At 39.7% G+C, this 16,939-nt stretch overlaps 1 protein-coding gene across 2 annotated transcripts; it reads left to right on the top strand.

The window, feature by feature from the left end:
• Positions 1-1,789: 1,789 nt before the first annotated feature.
• Positions 1,790-16,193, top strand: LOC310675170 (cytochrome P450 2K6-like). 2 transcript variants are annotated; one of them, XM_083435371.1, is made up of 9 exons: positions 1,790-2,144; positions 5,328-5,490; positions 6,092-6,241; positions 6,588-6,748; positions 7,544-7,717; positions 8,362-8,530; positions 14,909-15,093; positions 15,460-15,601; positions 15,990-16,193. In XM_083435371.1, exons 1-9 carry the CDS (start codon positions 1,962-1,964, stop codon positions 16,175-16,177), a joined length of 1,515 nt encoding a protein of 504 aa, XP_083291497.1. In that variant the 5' UTR covers positions 1,790-1,961; the 3' UTR covers positions 16,178-16,193. The 2 variants fall into 2 exon arrangements, with proteins under 2 accessions (XP_083291497.1, XP_083291498.1); XM_083435372.1 differs by having other exon boundaries at positions 1,793-2,144; positions 8,383-8,530.
• Positions 16,194-16,939: the final 746 nt, after the last annotated feature.

The raw sequence follows: 16,939 nt of genomic DNA, 5'->3' as shown, positions 1-16,939 counted from the left end.
CATATCATCCAATGTACAGCTCTGAATAGTTATGGAGAAGAAAAAAATCAGAGGGATGATTTAATGATTCGCTAGAGACATTACATAACATAATATATGGGTAGCTCATTGCAGTTGGTAGACACTGCTGTTGACCAAACTGCTCTGTAGCTTTGTTGTTTTTGTAGAAGTCTTTTAGACTGTGTCGGCCTTTGGCTTGCCAGGTTTTTATCTGGAGGTTTCTGCTTTTTTTCTGTTTGGCTCCAGAGGCCTCCAGGCCTGGTGTAGTGGTTAAGAGCAGTAGACTCGTAATCTGGGGAACCGGGTTTGCATCTCCGCTCCTCCACATGCAGTTGCTGGGTGACCTTGGGCCAGTCACACTTCTTTGAAGTCTCTCAGCCCCACTCACCTCACAGAATGTTTGTTGTGGGGGAGGAAGGAAAAGGAGATTGTTAGCCGCTTTGAGTCTCCTTCGGCTAATGAAAAAGCGGGATATCAAATCCAAACTCCTTTTCTTCTTCTTCTTCTTCTTCTTCTTCTTCTTCTTCTTCTTCTTCTCAGCTATCGTTGGGATGCTACCAGTCCCAGCCAGGTCGAGGCCACTGGGAGGTGGCTTGGGGCTCTTCACAGCCTCCTTGGTTGTCAGGTTGGGCACCCCTGGTTACCCCCCAATCATGGTGGCAGCAGTGGCCGGGTTGGCAGTGCAGGCACCATCCAGGCAGCGCCATTAGTGCTTGCGGTCCTCAGAAGCTCCGTGCTGCTTTGGCGCTTGCCATCTTGCCTCGCTGGAAGTCCATACTGGTGCACTTTGTAACATCCATCCCTGAATGCAGTTCAATGATCACTCCGAAGAATTTCACAATGCTGCCCTTTACTCCCATTATAATAGCCAATACAATTCTGGGCTGCATCAATAGGAGTATAGCATCTAGATCAAGGGAAGTAATAGTGCCACTGTATTCTGCTCTGGTCAGACCTCACCTGGAGTACTGTGTCCAGTTCTGGGCACCACAGTTCAAGAAGGACACTGACAAACTGGATCGTGTCCAGAGGAGGGCAACCAAAATGGTCAAAGGCCTGGAAACGATGCCTTATGAGGAACGGCTAAGGGAGCTGGGCATGTTTAGCCTGGAGAAGAGGAGGTTAAGGGGTGATATGATAGCCATGTTCAAATATATAAAAGGATGTCACATAGAGGAGGGAGAAAGGTTGTTTTCTGCTGCTCCAGAGAAGCGGACACGGAGCAATGGATCCAAACTACAAGAAAGAAGATTCCACCTAAACATTAGGAAGAACTTCCTGACAGTAAGAGCTGTTTGACAGTGGAATTTGCTGCCAAGGAGTGTGGTGGAGTCTCCTTCTTTGGAGGTCTTTAAGCAGAGGCTTGACAACCATATGTCAGGAGTGCTCTGATGGTGTTTCCTGCTTGGCAGGGGGTTGGACTCGATGGCCCTTGTGGTCTCTTCCAACTCTATGATTCTATGATTTTACAGCTAATCCTGAGTGACAGGTCTGCAGCCAGATTCAAGAGAGCTTGAATTTGTTCTGGAAAGTCTCAGTTTGTGGAAGTGGGCACTTCCCCCTTGAGTAAACATTAAACTGAAAAGCAAAACATCCAATATACAGCTTTGAATAATTGTGGAGAAGAAGAAGAAAAAAATCAGAGGGACAAAGCAGGACACTTTCCATTTTACTGGGTGGTTTAATGATTAGCTCGAGACAGTACCTAGCATAATATAAATACTGCTCACTGCAGTTGCAAGACATTGTCCTTGACCAAACTACCCTGTAGCTTTGATTATAACCACTGAATAGTTGTGGAGAAGAAAAAAATCGGAGGGATGGTTTAATGATTCGCTAGAGACATTACATAGCATTATATATGGGCTGCTCATTGCAGTTGGTAGACACTGCTGTTGACCGAATTGCAGTGTGGCTTTCATTACAACCACTACCCCAAAAAAATTGCTTGCTGAAACGAAATGGATTGGACGGAGCCGATTCCAGCTTTGTTCCTCTTTATCCTTATGGTTTCCTTTGTCTTGAAACTGGGCACTTTCTGGAACAAGAGCTCCCAAAAACTTCCACCAGGACCGAGGCCTTTACCTCTCATTGGGAGTCTCCACATCATGGATCTCAAGAGGCCTTACAGAACCATGCTAAAGGTAAAGATTCCAGTTCTTCCCATGGCAAGGCTAAAGGGTACTGGGGCAGCCCAGTCAGATGAGCGGGGTATAAATAATGATAATAATAATAATAATAATAATAATAATAATAATAATAATAATACATTTTGTTCTTTTACAGCCTATAAATCTCATCTTCTCTTTGTGTGCTACAGAACCTTCTCTTATATTTCCCAATAAATAGTCATAGGACCTAGTTGTAATTTATACCTGGTAATTTGAACAAGGTGTCTGGGGGTGTCTGGTGTCGAATCCCGTTTGACTCTGCCTCCATTTTCAAGGATGCAAAAGTGCCAATGCAAACCTTGCCCAGCCCAGCCTCCTCCTTCAGCCTATCTTTCTAAACAAGATTTGAGAGGTGCCATTAAAGGTATAATCACTTTTATCCTTAAAGGTAAAGGGACCCCTGACCATAAGGTCCAGTAGTGGCCAACTCTGGGGTTGCGGCGCTCATCTCGCTTTATTGGCCGAGCTGTATTGGCGTACAGCTTCCGGGTCATGTGGCCAGCAGGACTAAGCCACTTCTGGTGAACCAGAGCAGCGCATGGAAACGCCATTTACCTTCCCGCCGGAGCGGTACCTATTTATCTACTCGCACTTTGACGTGCTTTTGAACTCCTAGGTTGGCAGGAGCAGGGACCAAGCAACTGGAGCTCACTCCATCGCAGGGACTCGAACCGCTGGCCTTCTGATCGGCAAGTCCTAGGCTCTGTGGTTTAACCCACAACACCACCCATGTTATCCTTACAACTGCCTATTTTTTCTGGTTTTCTGAGTATTCCTAGCAAATATTTGTGCTGCCACAACTGAATAATAATAATAATTTAATAATAATTTATTATTTATACCCCGCCCATCTGGCTGGGTTTCCCTGGCCAATCTGGGCGACTCCCAAAAGATTAATAACATGATAAAACAGTAAACATTAAAACTTACCTAAAAACTACTGCCATCAGGTGTCTTATAAAAGGCATATAGTTGTTTATTTCCTTGACATCTGATGGGAGTTCCACAGTGTGGGTGCCACTACCGAGAAGGACCTCTACCTGGTTCCCTGTAACCTCACTTCATGCAGTGAGGGAACCACCAGAAGGCCCTCGAAGCTGGACCTCAGTGTCTGGGCGGAACGATGGGGTGGAGACTCTCCTTAAGGTATACTGGGCCGAGGCCATGTAGGTCTTTAAAGGTCAGCACCAACACTTTGAATTGTGCTTGGAAACGTACCTGGAGCCAACAGTGACATAGCAAGGTCAGGTGATACCCAGTGTGGGTTTATTGTCACCCCCCCCACACACACACACGTTGAAATATATACAGTGGAACCTGGTGGCACTGTGGGTTAAACCACAGAGCCTAGGACTTGCTGATCAGAAGGTCGGTGGTTCGAATCCCCACGACGGGGTGAGCTCCTGCTGCTTGGGCCCTGCTCCTGCCAACCTAGCAGTTTGAAAGCACGGTAAAGTGCAAGTAGATAAATAGCTACCACTCCGGTGGGAAGATAAACGGCATTTCCGTGTGCTGCTCTGGTTCACCAGAAGTGGCTTAGTCATGCTGGTCACATGACCCGGAAGTTGTACACCAGCTTCCTTGGCCAATAAAGCGAGATGAGCGCCGCAACCCCAGAGTTGGTCATGACTGGACCTAATGGTCAGGGGTCCCTTTACCTTTACCGTGGGTTAAGAACTTAATTCGTTTGAATACCTGACGGCCAGGAATGATAAACAAGCGATATTAATGTTTGTAGATGCGGAAAAGGCCTTTGATAATATATCTTGGGAATTTATGATAAAGAATATTGATTTAATGGGCATTGGACAATTGTTTATAAAAGGTATAAAAGCTATATATTCTGGTCAAAAAGCAAAATTAATAGTAAATAATATAATAACTGGAAATATTGAAATTACGAAAGGTTCAAGACAAGGGTGTCTGCTCTCACCACTATTATTCATATCGGTACTGTAAGTCTTTCTAAGGACAATAAGAGAAAATGAGAAAATAAAAGGAATTTCAGTTGGCTGGAAAGAACATAAAGTGAAAGCCATTGCAGATGACTTGGTACTAACTATAGAAGAACCATTAAATAAGGCCAAAGAAGCTATTAAAAAAATAGAACAATTTGGACAAGTAGCAGGTTTTAAATAAAACAAAAGCAAGACTAAAATATTAGTTAAAAATATGAAACAAGACTTGGCTGATATATTGCAGGAGGAAATTGGTATAGAAGTAGTCAAAAAAGTTAAGTATTTAGGAATTTGGTTAACCACAATGAACATAGATTTATTTCAAAATAAATCCTCCAGGTGTGCCTGGAGTTGTTCAGCAACCACCTGCTCAATCACCTTGCCCAAGAATGGAAGATTTGAGACTGGGTGGTAGTTCACCATATTAGCTGGGTCCAAAGATTTATTTTTTAATAAGTGGTTTTATAACCACCGCTTTCAGTGGAGCTGGGAAGGCTCTTCAAGAGACGGAAGCATTCACCACCCCACAGAACTTTTATGAGCCAGGATGGGCAAGGATGAAGGAGACAGGTGGTCAGTTTCACTGTCCAAGCAGCCTGTCCACATCCTCAGAGGTAACACATTGGAATTCCAGAAATCTGGCACTCTCCCGCCCTGGTCCCCCTCCCATGGTGGAGTGTACTGAACTGGGTGAAAAGGCTAAGCTCAGTTCAGTAGACTCCACCATGGGAGCAGGGCCAGGGAGGGAGGGTGCTATCATGCAGCTGTAGCAGCAACAGTCGCTGCTACAGCTATTAGTAGCAAATGTCTTGAAGAGCACTGAGGCATAGACAATGTTCTTTTACTTTATCATTATGTTATTTGGATTCTGTTTTGCATGATGATTTGCAAAGATAGAAAAAGGGAATTCATTCCACAAAATTACTATTCTTAAGTCATATGTTTTCAGCTCGGTCCAAGGCACAATAACATGGAAGTAATTTCTACCAAGTTCAATAGTAGTGATTAAAAAAAACCTGATACTAGTCTAACAGTCAAACTTTGCCACTAGATTCTGTTGAATGTATAAAATAACCTTGACTCTTAGGTAAATGTGCAAGCTAATGCAGTCTTGGTTCTGCCAGAGATGATTTACATTAATATATTTTTTGGGTATACCAGAACTCTCTTTCTCACTTTTTCTCCTGTTGAATTCCAGTTGTCAAAGCAATATGGCCCCATCTTCAGCATTCAAATGGGACCCCGGAAAACTGTGGTGTTGACAGGATATGAGACCGTAAAGGAGGCTCTGGTTAATCAGGCGGACGCATTTGCAGACAGGCCCATCGTTCCAATGTTTCAAGAGCTTGCACAAGGCTTAGGTGAGGCACCTCCCTTTCTATTGGAACTTGTAATGCTTGCAGACACACACTGGTCCCACCAGGTGAACACAATCTGTTTCCAAGAAATGGTTTGTAGGATAAGCGTTTGCAAAGTAAGTCATTGAAATCCATTGTTTCCTGTGGGGGAAATCCTTGTGAGTTTTTCAACCAGCCTCAGTGCCTTTGACACTGACAGAGTATCTGCAGGCATTAGGCTGAGAATGTGTCACAAAAAGTGTCAAGTGTGGATTTCTGCAGATTACATGGAAAAGTAATGCCACACACCATTTTCTTGCCCAGCCTAAGCAAAGAGGAAACATGAAGGAGGCATAATATCTGCCCATGGAATACAAAGTTCTGCTGGGATCCCTGACATGTACAAACCACCCTCTACTCTATCCTACACTTTGAAATATTGTTCAGTGGGTTCTGAGGTCTTGCTCTGATGGCACAGCTGCCAGCTACTTTGTCAAAGCTCAGAAGTCTGAATGGGAGAATAGCTGGATCCATTCTCAGTTCCATGGAAGAAATGCAGAACACAATTTATTGATATTTTTGTGCAATGGCCATGCAGACATGAAACCTTTCCTCCCATTTTTAGGTGTAACTTTGTCTAATGGTGAAAACTGGAAAGTGATGCGGCGGTTTGCTTTAAGCACCTTACGGGACTACGGAATGGGAAAGAGGACCATAGAGGACAGAATTGTTGAGGAATGCAGTGTCCTGATAAAGAAATTTGAATCTTACGAAGGTGGGTTGGTGTTTTCCTCCGGTGCATTGCTACACTACCATAGTTTAAAGGTGCCAAGACTATTGTGTTACATATTCCTAACTTCCAGAAGCACAGCTCCCAGGGTTCCCTGCAATTGGTCTGTTCCTGTAATGTGCAGATTGTACTGCAACAACTCCTGTGACTTCCAAGCATTTCTTAGCCCAGCTATGGCCACATCCAGCAGCACTTTGATAAAGGAGGTCTACACATAGGTAAGCTGCCAGTAGGGATTTAAGGCAACAATGAGCAGACTTAAAAACAATGCCCTATCCATATTTGGAATTTCAACAGAATATTTTTGTTTAACTGTCTTGTTTATGTCTAGGTAACCCATTTGAAACCACCTCAATTATGAATGCAGCTGTTGCCAATATTATAGTGTCCATACTACTAGACAAGCGATTTGATTATGAAGATTCCACATACATAAGACTTCTGAAGTTGATCAATGAAAATATCCGGCTTTTTGGAAGCCCTTCAGTCACGGTAATCTATTTTTTCCAATTAAAACAAACAAACAAACAAACAAACAAACAAACAAAAACAGTTCATTGTAATGGCAGTGTGTGCAAAGTGGGGAGGGCAACATGTTTATTGTATATTGTTCAGGATTCACTACAAAACACAGAATATTGATATCTTGAGATACCTGCTGGAGATTCGAAATATTTAGAAAACTCACACGGCACAGTCATCTCGTAACTACAACAAAGTATCTTTTGCAAACACGTGTCAGCGAAGCTCTGATTCTGACAGGAGGAGAAGAAGCAGGCACAGGGAGAGGACAGTTAACAGCAGAAAGCAGAGAGGAGGGGGAAAGCAGCTGTAATCTGAGCTCTGAGCAAAGGGACAGACAGAGGTGTGAGAACTCCAATAGTGGAGAAGACATTGGAATGCAGGAAATACTCTCTGCCAAATCTCGTAGGATTTCAAAAGTGGCAGAGCTGCGCGAAAGATACCGGAAGAAAAGGTGGGGGCTTCTATTCTGGGGAAGGGGGAGGAGCTCAGTCTGGGCAACTGTATCTTCTGGGGAGGATGATGAGTAAAGGAGCTCCATCCTAGTTTGTTGTTTTAGCAATTAACAGCCAGTGTTGTCTTGCATAGCCTATTATCCCGGGGTTGCACATAAATTACTCTGCCCTGAGGCAGCCCACCCCCCCATTCCAAATGCCATTCAAGAGTTTGGTTTGTATTTGGACAACCACACTTTGAGAGACGCAATTGAAAGAACTGAGCTTTCCTAATGTCTCTTTTTCTTTTTTCACATTTTTATCCTTTCAGCTGTATAACATGTTTCCTGCTCTTGGTTTTCTTCTGGGGGCTCATAAGACTGTCATCCAAAACAGAGATGAGCTGTTTGCCTTCATAAATGCCACCTTCATAAAACACCTCAGAGATCTGGATGAAAATGACCAGAGGAGCTTTATTGACACATTTCTTATCCGACAACAAGAGGTAATGGAATCTTTTAAGTTGGCCCAGAATAAACGTTGACATTTCCAATTCGTGTTTTGAGGGCATATTTGCAAGTGAATGCATAAGGAGTAGTCAGGAAGTCTCACTTCAGAAGGGACCAACCTGGCATACTTCCTACCATTTCCCAATAGTCAGCCATTGTTAATGTGTTACAGAATTTGCCTCTGCAGGGTCAATGGTTGCATGCTCAACAGCATTTCTGGGGGGAAATCCCTGATCAAGAAAACTGGATCAAGGAGCTGGATTGGCAAGCTTCCCTGATCTCCACTCTCAGCTGTGACTATGGAGGAGCAAGACGTTTTGGGGTATTGATGCTGAGCCCCTCCATCTTAGGCTTGGGTTATATATATATATGTATATTTACACGCACATATATATGCGTGGCGTGCTCTGGTCCATGGGGTCATGAAGAGTCGGACACGACTAAACGACTAAACAACAACAACATATATGTGTGTAAATAAACCCTATACCACCATGATGGCATAGTCTGAAAAACCTGGAATCTCTCACTGCTCAGTGATTGGGGTGATATGAAATGATACTTTGGATCATCGGGTCCACTCAGCTATTCATTCTTATCTTTGCACATGAAATTTTCTCACTCCATTTGTTTTAACCAGTTCATACTCTTTGCATCCCAGGAGGAGAAGAAAAACAAGACGAATGCTTATTTCCACAACAGAAACTTAATAGTTATTGTGGCCAACTTATTTGCTGCTGGCATGGAGACCATTTCTACCACACTGCGCTGGGGACTGTTACTAATGATGAAATATCCTGAAATTCAGAGTGAGTGTTTTTCATTGGGTTGGCTCCCATTATTCTGAGAAAGCTTAATTTCAGTTATATGTAACTATCAAAGAGTGAAAATATTTATAATATTCAATCATAAGTTTAACATTTTAATCTGATCTCGCTTCACCCTCTTTCTGTGGTTCTTTGCATTTCATTTCATCTTCCTGCGTACTCCAAATTATCTCAACATATTCTTTTAGATATATATTCCCATATATATCCAATATATATATTGAAACTGCAGGTTTTTTCCTGATTATATGGTTTGTAAAACCTTTATGCACGTTCACATTTTCATACCTCAAATAAGCGTGCCCACAAAAAAATATTATCATGATCTTCCAAATCTAAAATATGTGGATTCTTCAAGAACAACCATTCCTTCAACCAGCACAGACAAGGTGCTTCATGATAAAATGATAATATTACTTCTTTTAATACCGTTTTCAACCTATTAGCTAATTTGTCTGCAAACAGTTTATAATCTTTTTTCAATAATGAAATAGGCTGATAGCTGTTAACCAGCTTTGGATCTCTATCTTGCTTATGAATCAAAGTTATGTACAGTATGCACTCTTCCAGGATTTGGGTAACTTTCCTGTATTCTAAGAGTTACTCAATTCTTTTAAAGGCTGTATTAAGTAATCTTGTAATTTTTATATTATATTGCTGAAAGTCCATCATGTCTGGGTGCCTTCCCTAATTTACCCTGTAATTTTGCTTGTTGTAATTCCATCTATGTGACATGTCTATTATGAAATGACATTTTATCTTTTGGTATCTTAGGTAGTTTGCTGTATTCTAAATATTTACCCATTTCTTCCAAATTGCCTCATTCGCCTCAATAAAGTTCTGTATAAAAACTCACAAATTGATTTCTTTAATTTTTTACATGTTTATAAATTTTATTAGTATTTTCCACACAGCAACAACAACATTAAAAATATCGAAAAATAACAATACACAAAACCAACATACAACAAAATCAGTGGGTAACTGATTCCCTTTCCAATTCTTAGCCACCAGGATTCTTGCTGCAGACGTTGCGTATAAGAAAAAAATAGTTTTGTCTTTTGGAATATCATCATTTAAAATCCCTAAAAGGAATGCCTCTGGCCTTTTACTATATGATATTCTTAGTATTTTCTTTATTTCTTTGTGGATCATGCTCCAAAATTTCCCAATTTGGGGGCAAGTCCACCACATACGGTAGAAGGTTCCTTTTAGTTTCTTACATCTCCAGCACTTATTATTATATGTTTTATTTATTTTTGCCAGCCTTTAAAACATTTTATCCCAATAATTATTGGGATCGTCTGGAAAAGGAAGAGCATTTTGGGGAGAATTGACATTTTTATCAAGGATATCCTACCCCATAAAGACAAGTTCAATATATTCCATTTATTTAAATATCCTTTTATTTCCTTCCACTTAGTTATCCTTGTACAAACTGGTATTTTTATTTGTGATCCAGATCCCCAAATACTTAACTTTTGTGGTGATTTTAAGGCCTGTTACCCTTTCCAATTCTTCCTGTTCCTTTACCCTCATATTTTTCGTTAATAATTTTGATTTTTCTTTATCTAACTTGAAGCCTGATACTCCTCCATACTCAAACAATTTCTTTAGGGCTTCTTGTATACTTTCTTCTGGATTTTCTGTAATAATAAAATGCTTTAACTTTAAATTGTCTATTGATTTTTAGGTCCTTTCTTATCGCTATTAGGAGTGTTTCCAGCATCACAATGAACAAAAGTGGGGATAGAGGACATCCTTGTCTGGTGCCTCTTTCAATTTGGACATCTTCAGTTATTTCATTGTTAATTATTAACTTAGCTTTCTGGTTTTCATAAATTGCTTTAATACCATTCAAAATTTTGTTCCCAAGTTTCTGGTGTGGACCAGAAAATTCCAGGCCACACTGCCAAAGGCTTTCTCCGCGTCTACCAGTAACATTGCCACCTTTTTACTAGGTTTCATATCAATATATTCTAGAAGATCAATCACTACTCTTGTATTATTTTTTATCTGTCTCCCATTCTGATCCTTGCCTATTATTCTGTTCAAGCATTTTTTCAATCTATTTGCTAACACACCTGCAAAGATTTTGTAATCAATATTCAATAGTGAAATTGGCCTGTAGTTCTTTATAATGTTTGGGTCCATTCCTTGTTTTGGTAGTACAGTGGTTCCTCTGGTTACGTACTTAATTTGTTCCGGAGGTCCGTTCTTGACCTGAAACTTAACCGGAAGTACCACTTTAGCTAATGGGCCTCCTGCTGCCGCTGCGCTGCTGCTGCACGATTTCTGTTCTCATCCTGAAGCAAAGTTCTTAACCTAAGGTATTATTTCTGGGTTAGCGGAGCCTGTAACCTGAAGCGTATGTAACCCGAGGTACCGCTGTATGGTTATCAACGCTTCATGCCAAGAGTCAGATGTTAAGTTGTGGGTGAACATATCAGACGACACAGCAGTTCTTCAAACAACTCTTGTTTATTCACAGGCCAGAACAGAACTGAACTGAAGGGTTCAGCCAGCCTGCTTATATAGAGCTCCACTAGAACGCAACAGGAACCATTTTCTGTAACTAGCTAATCACTGAACGTCATTTTCGATCCCTTATTTGCATATGTGGACCTGAACTATCTACAGTATCCCCCTGCTGGCCCAGGGTGAGAACTTCAGTACATAACATCAGGGATTTTCCCTTCTTCCATTATCTCATCTTTTTAAGTCTAGAGATTACTACTTCTAGTTTCTTGTAATAAATAGTCAGTATTCCGTCTGGGCCTGGTGATTTCCCAGTTCCATTTTCCTTATCACTTCTCTTATTTCTTCTGAGTTTATGCACGAGTTTAAATTGCTAAATTCCTTACCATCTATTTCAGGGATTTTGTTTTCTCTTACATACTCTTTAATTTTATTCTTACCTTCCAATTCATATAATTTTTTTATAAAAGTTCCTAAACATCGTTTTTATTTGGTCCAGATCTGTAATTTCTTTTCCTTGTTCAATAATCTTATTATAACCCTATCCGCTTGTTTCTCCTTTGTTAACCAAGACAACATTCTACCAGGTTTATTTGCCGATTCAAAATACCTTTGTTTTGTCCATTTCATCTTATTTTCCACCTCTTTGTTTATTAAATTAATTAGTTGGGATTGTAGAATTTTAATATTTTGGATTATACTTTCTTGTTTTGGATTTTTCAACAATTCTTTTTCGACTCCCTTATCTGTTTATTGATTTCCATAGTATCATTTGCTTTAGCCTTCCTTATTCTTGCCATTTGTTGTATTGTATTGTTGTATTCCAATTCCTCTCATATAGGCTTTACTGGTATCCCAAATGATTTTCCTGTCAGTCCCATGTCTCTCATTAATTTCGAAAAATTCCTTCAACAATTCCCTCATTTTATTCACCTTTTGCTCATCTCTCCATACCTCATCATTCATCCTCCACCTCCCTCTCGTATGTTTTTTAAATTTTATGTGTATAGTAACTGGATTATGGTCTGAGAGAGATTTGTTAAGAATCTCTGCTTTTACCAAGCTCAGTGTCAATTTCTTATTTCTTTCGGATTTTCCACAACTCTATCTCCTACATTTATTCTATTAATGCAGGTTTTTTCTTTATTTGCCAAGCTAATAGTTTCCCTGGCTTGTCAGCCTGTTGAAATTGTTTCTGTTTTAAATATTTAATTTTCCACTCTATTTCTTGATCTATTATCATTGAATTTTGCATTTGCAACATCTTGATTTCCTGTTTCACTATCTCTTTGCAAGGGGAATTTATTAATTCTTTTCCTTTTCCTTTTATTTCTTTTTAAAAATTCTTGCTTTTTCCTGCTCTCTTTTATTTCTTGTCTATGCCCTTTGGAGTGTAAAAAACGCCCCCACACTACCACTTTACTTGCATCCCATACCACCTTTAAATCTGCCTCTTGGTTTAAAATACAGTGGTACCTCAGTTTCCAAACATCTTCGTTGAGGAACATTATAGTTTTAGAATGGCTTCCACTGAGTGTATATGTTATTTTTCTCAGTTTTCTCTATTAAATTCCAAGACTGCCATTTGTGACTCAGTTTTTGAATGTTTCAGAACTTGAACAGTATTCCTGAACAGATTATGTTCGAAAACTGAAGTACCACTGTAATTTCAAAATAACCCCAGGTTAAGAACGGTTTCATGTTAAGAACGGACCTCCAAAATGAATTAAGTAACCAGAGGTTCCACTGTTTTCCAAAGCTTTGAATATATAAAGTCCCAGGAGACATTGTCAAATGCTTTCTCAGAGTCTAAAAATATTAAAGCTGCCCGTTTTTCATTTCTCACTACTAAATATTCTATTACATCAATTATGTTTCTATTATTATTATCTTTCATTTGTCTTCCCAGCAAAAATCCAGCCTGATCTTGATGGATTCCCACTTTTAATACAGTTTTCAACCTATTAGCTAATATGTCTGAAAATAGTTTATAATTGTTATTCAACAATGAAATAGGTCGATAGCTCTTAACCAGCTTTGGATCTCTATTTTGCTTATGAATCAAAGTTATGGATGCACTCTTCCGGGATTTGGGTAACTCTCCTATATTCAAAGAGATATTCATAATATCTTTTCTAGGTTGCATTAGGTAATTTTGTAATTTTTCTTATAATGAATTGCTGAAACTTCATCAGACCCAGGTGCCTTCCCTAATTTTGCGTGTAAAATAGCTTGCTATAATTCCATCATTGTGACAGGTCCATTAAGAAATGATGTTCTTATTTCTTTCGGATTTTCCACAACTGTACCTCCTGCCTTTATTCTATAAATGCAGGTTTTTTCTTGTTTCTTCTTTATCTACCTACATAATAGTTTCCCTGGCTCATTAGCCTTGTCAAATTGTTTCTGTTTTAAATATTTAATTTTCCACTCTATTTCCTTGTTTATTATCATTGAATATTGCAATTGCAACATCTCGTTATCCTGTTTCACTTTTGAGAGGGATTTATTAATTCTTTTCCTTTTCCTTTTATTTCTCCTAAAATTTCTTGTTTTTTTCTGCTCTCATATTTCTTCTGTATGTGCTTTGCTGTGTAAAAAAAAACAAAAAACACCCCACATTACCACTTTACGGGCTTCCCATACCACCTTTGAATCTGCCTCCTGGTTCAAACTAATTTCAAAATAACCCTTTAATTTTTTGCCCCTTTTCCTAATATTTCTTGATCATTTAATAAATTTTCATTTAGTCTCCATCTCTTTGGGAAACTTGTCCCTGTTCTTAATTCCACTATTATAGAGTCATAGTCTCATAATGTTCTTGATAGAATTTCTGCCCTCTTTACTTTAGAATACAAATCTTTACAAGTCCATACAGAGTCTTTTCAGCTTGCAGAATAATTCACAGTCAAATAAAATGTACATTGTCCTTGGGGTGTTTTTCTCTCCAAATGTCAATTAAACTTAAATTGTCAGTCATCCTAAAAAAGGCATTCAGTAGCTTGCCTTCTTTTGTTTCATTTTTTCTCATGGTCCTGTCCCAATCTAGGGAGGCTACACCATTCATATCGCCCATCCAAATCACCTTTTCATTCAAATGTTCAAATAATATTTCTTTTAAAAATAGTATTTTTGTTCTCATTAGGTGCATACACACCTAATGCATTAATAATACTTTTTCTCCATGTGATGGTATCTAAGTTATCAATATTCTTCCTTGTTCATCTTTGAATAATTGCTTTGGGTCCAACCCTGGTTTTATACACATTACAACTCCTCTCTTATTTGTTGTATCAGAAGGTACAAAGTCCTTTCCTACCCTTTTATTTAATTTTTATTTATCCAAGTTTAACTTCTTTGCAACATGTTCAATTTTATTCATTTAGTCTTATTATTTAGCCTATTTATATTTCAAGTTAGAATTTTCAAAACCATCTTGTTCCATATTTATTTCTCTTTCACCTCCACTTCTGTTGAATCTTCCTCTTCCTGTCCAGTTTCGCTTCCAAATGCTCTTTCTCCAGCTAACTCTTGCCCATATTTTCTCCAAAATTTGTCTGGCTCTGTAGGATCACGAAATCTTTGTTTTTGACCTTTAAATCTAAAACATACCACTTCAGGATATTCCCAGCGGTGATATTTTAATAATCATCCTGGATGAATTTCTCTCCCTCAGTGTATCAGGTTATTGGCTAAAATGTTTGTCCTGTTTTTAAAATACCTGTATCATATTCTAGAGATTAAATTTGTGAGTCGACGGAATTGGAGAACCAGTTAATGGCAGTTCTATGCTGCGGAGATTAATATTTTGAGAGACAAAAGCCAAAATCAAAGAGATAAGCTGAGCAGAAAAATAAACGTTGTTCTTTTTGTTGCCGCCAGTAAAGGTCCAAGAAGAAATTGCAAAGGTTGTTGGATCTTCTCAGCCAAGGATTGAACACCGAAGAAAAATGCCTTATACAGATGCCGTGGTCCATGAGATCCAGAGATTTGCCAATGTTAACCCAACCAACCTGCCACATGCCACGACTACAGATGTTACCCTCAATGGCTACTTCATTCCAAAGGTGATCCTTTTCATTGAACTGCTGCCTATTAGTTACAATATATTTTAAGGCTTTCCTGGGAGTAAGCCCCTTGGACTTCAGTGTGGGTGACATCTGTGCAAACTTGTATAGGATTGCACTGTAAGCAAGCAATCTACCCTTTGGAAACTGTCAGGCATCAGCTTCAACCCATTAAACAGATCTCAGTGGGAAGGAGCACAAGGTTGGAAATTAAACCATTTCTAGTGGGGGATCATGGTTTATATGTTAAGTTTGTCAGACTAATGACATTTCTCAAATGAACTCAAATCTCATTTCTCTTGCACTCAATATTTATTGTAGAGGAATATACTTTATTTTAAAATAACTCTTCTTTTGCTTTTGCAGGGCACATTCATCATACCATTGCTGTCCTCTGTGCTGCATGATGAATCTCAATGGGAGAAACCACATAAATTCTATCCTGAGCATTTTCTTAATTCTGATGGAAAATTCGTAAAGAGAGATGCTTTCATGCCTTTCTCTGCAGGTAATTTTTTTCTACTTTTGTGTATATCTGCAGTGTGTGCTTAGTCGATGGGATTTTTACATGTCTGGAATGTAGCCTATTGTGCGAATGAAAGAATCACATCTGTTGCTGTGGCCATTTCTGCCACTAGATCTGGCCACCATTGGTGTGCGGCCCCTGGAATGTTGCTCACCAGGGAATGGGGCCTTCAGGCTGAAAAGACACACATACACACACACACACAGTTTTCAGCATTGCAGAATGGCTACCATTGGGAGTTCATAATTCTTTTAAGATGGGCACCGTGAGCTGTTATTTTATCTCCGCATTTCCTTCTGCTTCAAAATATTAGGGATGTTATTAAGCAACTGCTAAACCCAGTTTCTCTGCTGCCTATGTTTCCTTACAGGTCGGAGAGCATGTATAGGTGAGACTCTTGCCAAAATGGAGCTCTTCCTCTTCTTCACAAGTCTCCTGCAGAGATTCACCTTCCAGCCACCCCCTGGAACATCTCAGGAAGACCTGGACCTTACTCCTGCTGTTGGGCTTACAACATCACCCATGCCCCACCAGCTCTGTGCTCTGCCACGTTTCTAAGACTCACAAACTCCTGGCTTGGGTATTTGGGTTGAGTAGCCTATGGGTGGAATTGGTCCGTGCTTTGTCACAAATCTTAAGTGTTCCCCTTTACCTGCCATACTGCTGAATACCATGAAACTAGCATTGGAGCATCTCTTACTTAAAACCTGACCCTGAGTTCTTATGACACTTGGGGCATAGAGATCAACCAACAAAGCTGGTTGCATATATTCCCATGTTAAAATATACCTTCAAATATCTTGAAGCATCATATTCCCAGGTAGATGTGCAGAGTATTGTGACCGAGACGAAAAAGGGTCTGGAAACCATGCCTTATGAGGAATGGTTGAGGAAGTTGGGTATGTTAGCTTCTGTGGCTGCAATGTATTCTGATTCTGAACTGTATTTGTTGATGTCAGGCAATGGCTTTGTTTCCTCCAGGTTCTTTAAAAAGTCTGTCATAATAGATCTGGCAATTGGGTTTGCTTCTGGCATCTCCATGCTGCCAATTAGTTCAGTGGCTTTCTGCTTCTGGCTTAGAATTAAACAACCATCTTCCATCTTCTGGGTAGCTTAAGGCTTCCCTCATCTACAGAATTCTGACTGGTCATATGAAAAATGAAAATGGGGGAAATGTGTCAAAATCAAAACTTCAATCTCCACAAGAGGAAAAACTCAAAACCTTCTCTGCCTAGCTTCTGCTCTGAAAGGGAAGAGGGAGCTAATCCCATTCTCACTGGAGTCAGTGGAAGTCACCATGGTCTCACCAGGAAATAGAAA

Source organism: Podarcis tiliguerta (genome assembly GCF_965153285.1).
Source record: "Podarcis tiliguerta genome assembly, chromosome: 3".
Taxonomy (NCBI): Eukaryota; Metazoa; Chordata; class Lepidosauria; order Squamata; family Lacertidae; genus Podarcis; species Podarcis tiliguerta.
This window is presented reverse-complemented; position numbering and strand designations above follow the sequence as displayed.

What these genes read in the sequence shown, in the direction of transcription:
- LOC310675170 (XM_083435371.1), top strand. Translation starts at nt 1,962, where the DNA reads ATGGATTGGACGGAGCCGATTCCAGCTTTGTTCCTCTTTATCCTTATG. An exon ending in GAAATATCCTGAAATTCAGA is followed by an intron (nt 8,531 to 14,908) that starts GTGAGTGTTTTT and finishes TGTTGCCGCCAG; the next exon opens with TAAAGGTCCAAGAAGAAATT. An exon ending in ATGGCTACTTCATTCCAAAG is followed by an intron (nt 15,094 to 15,459) that starts GTGATCCTTTTC and finishes TTGCTTTTGCAG; the next exon opens with GGCACATTCATCATACCATT.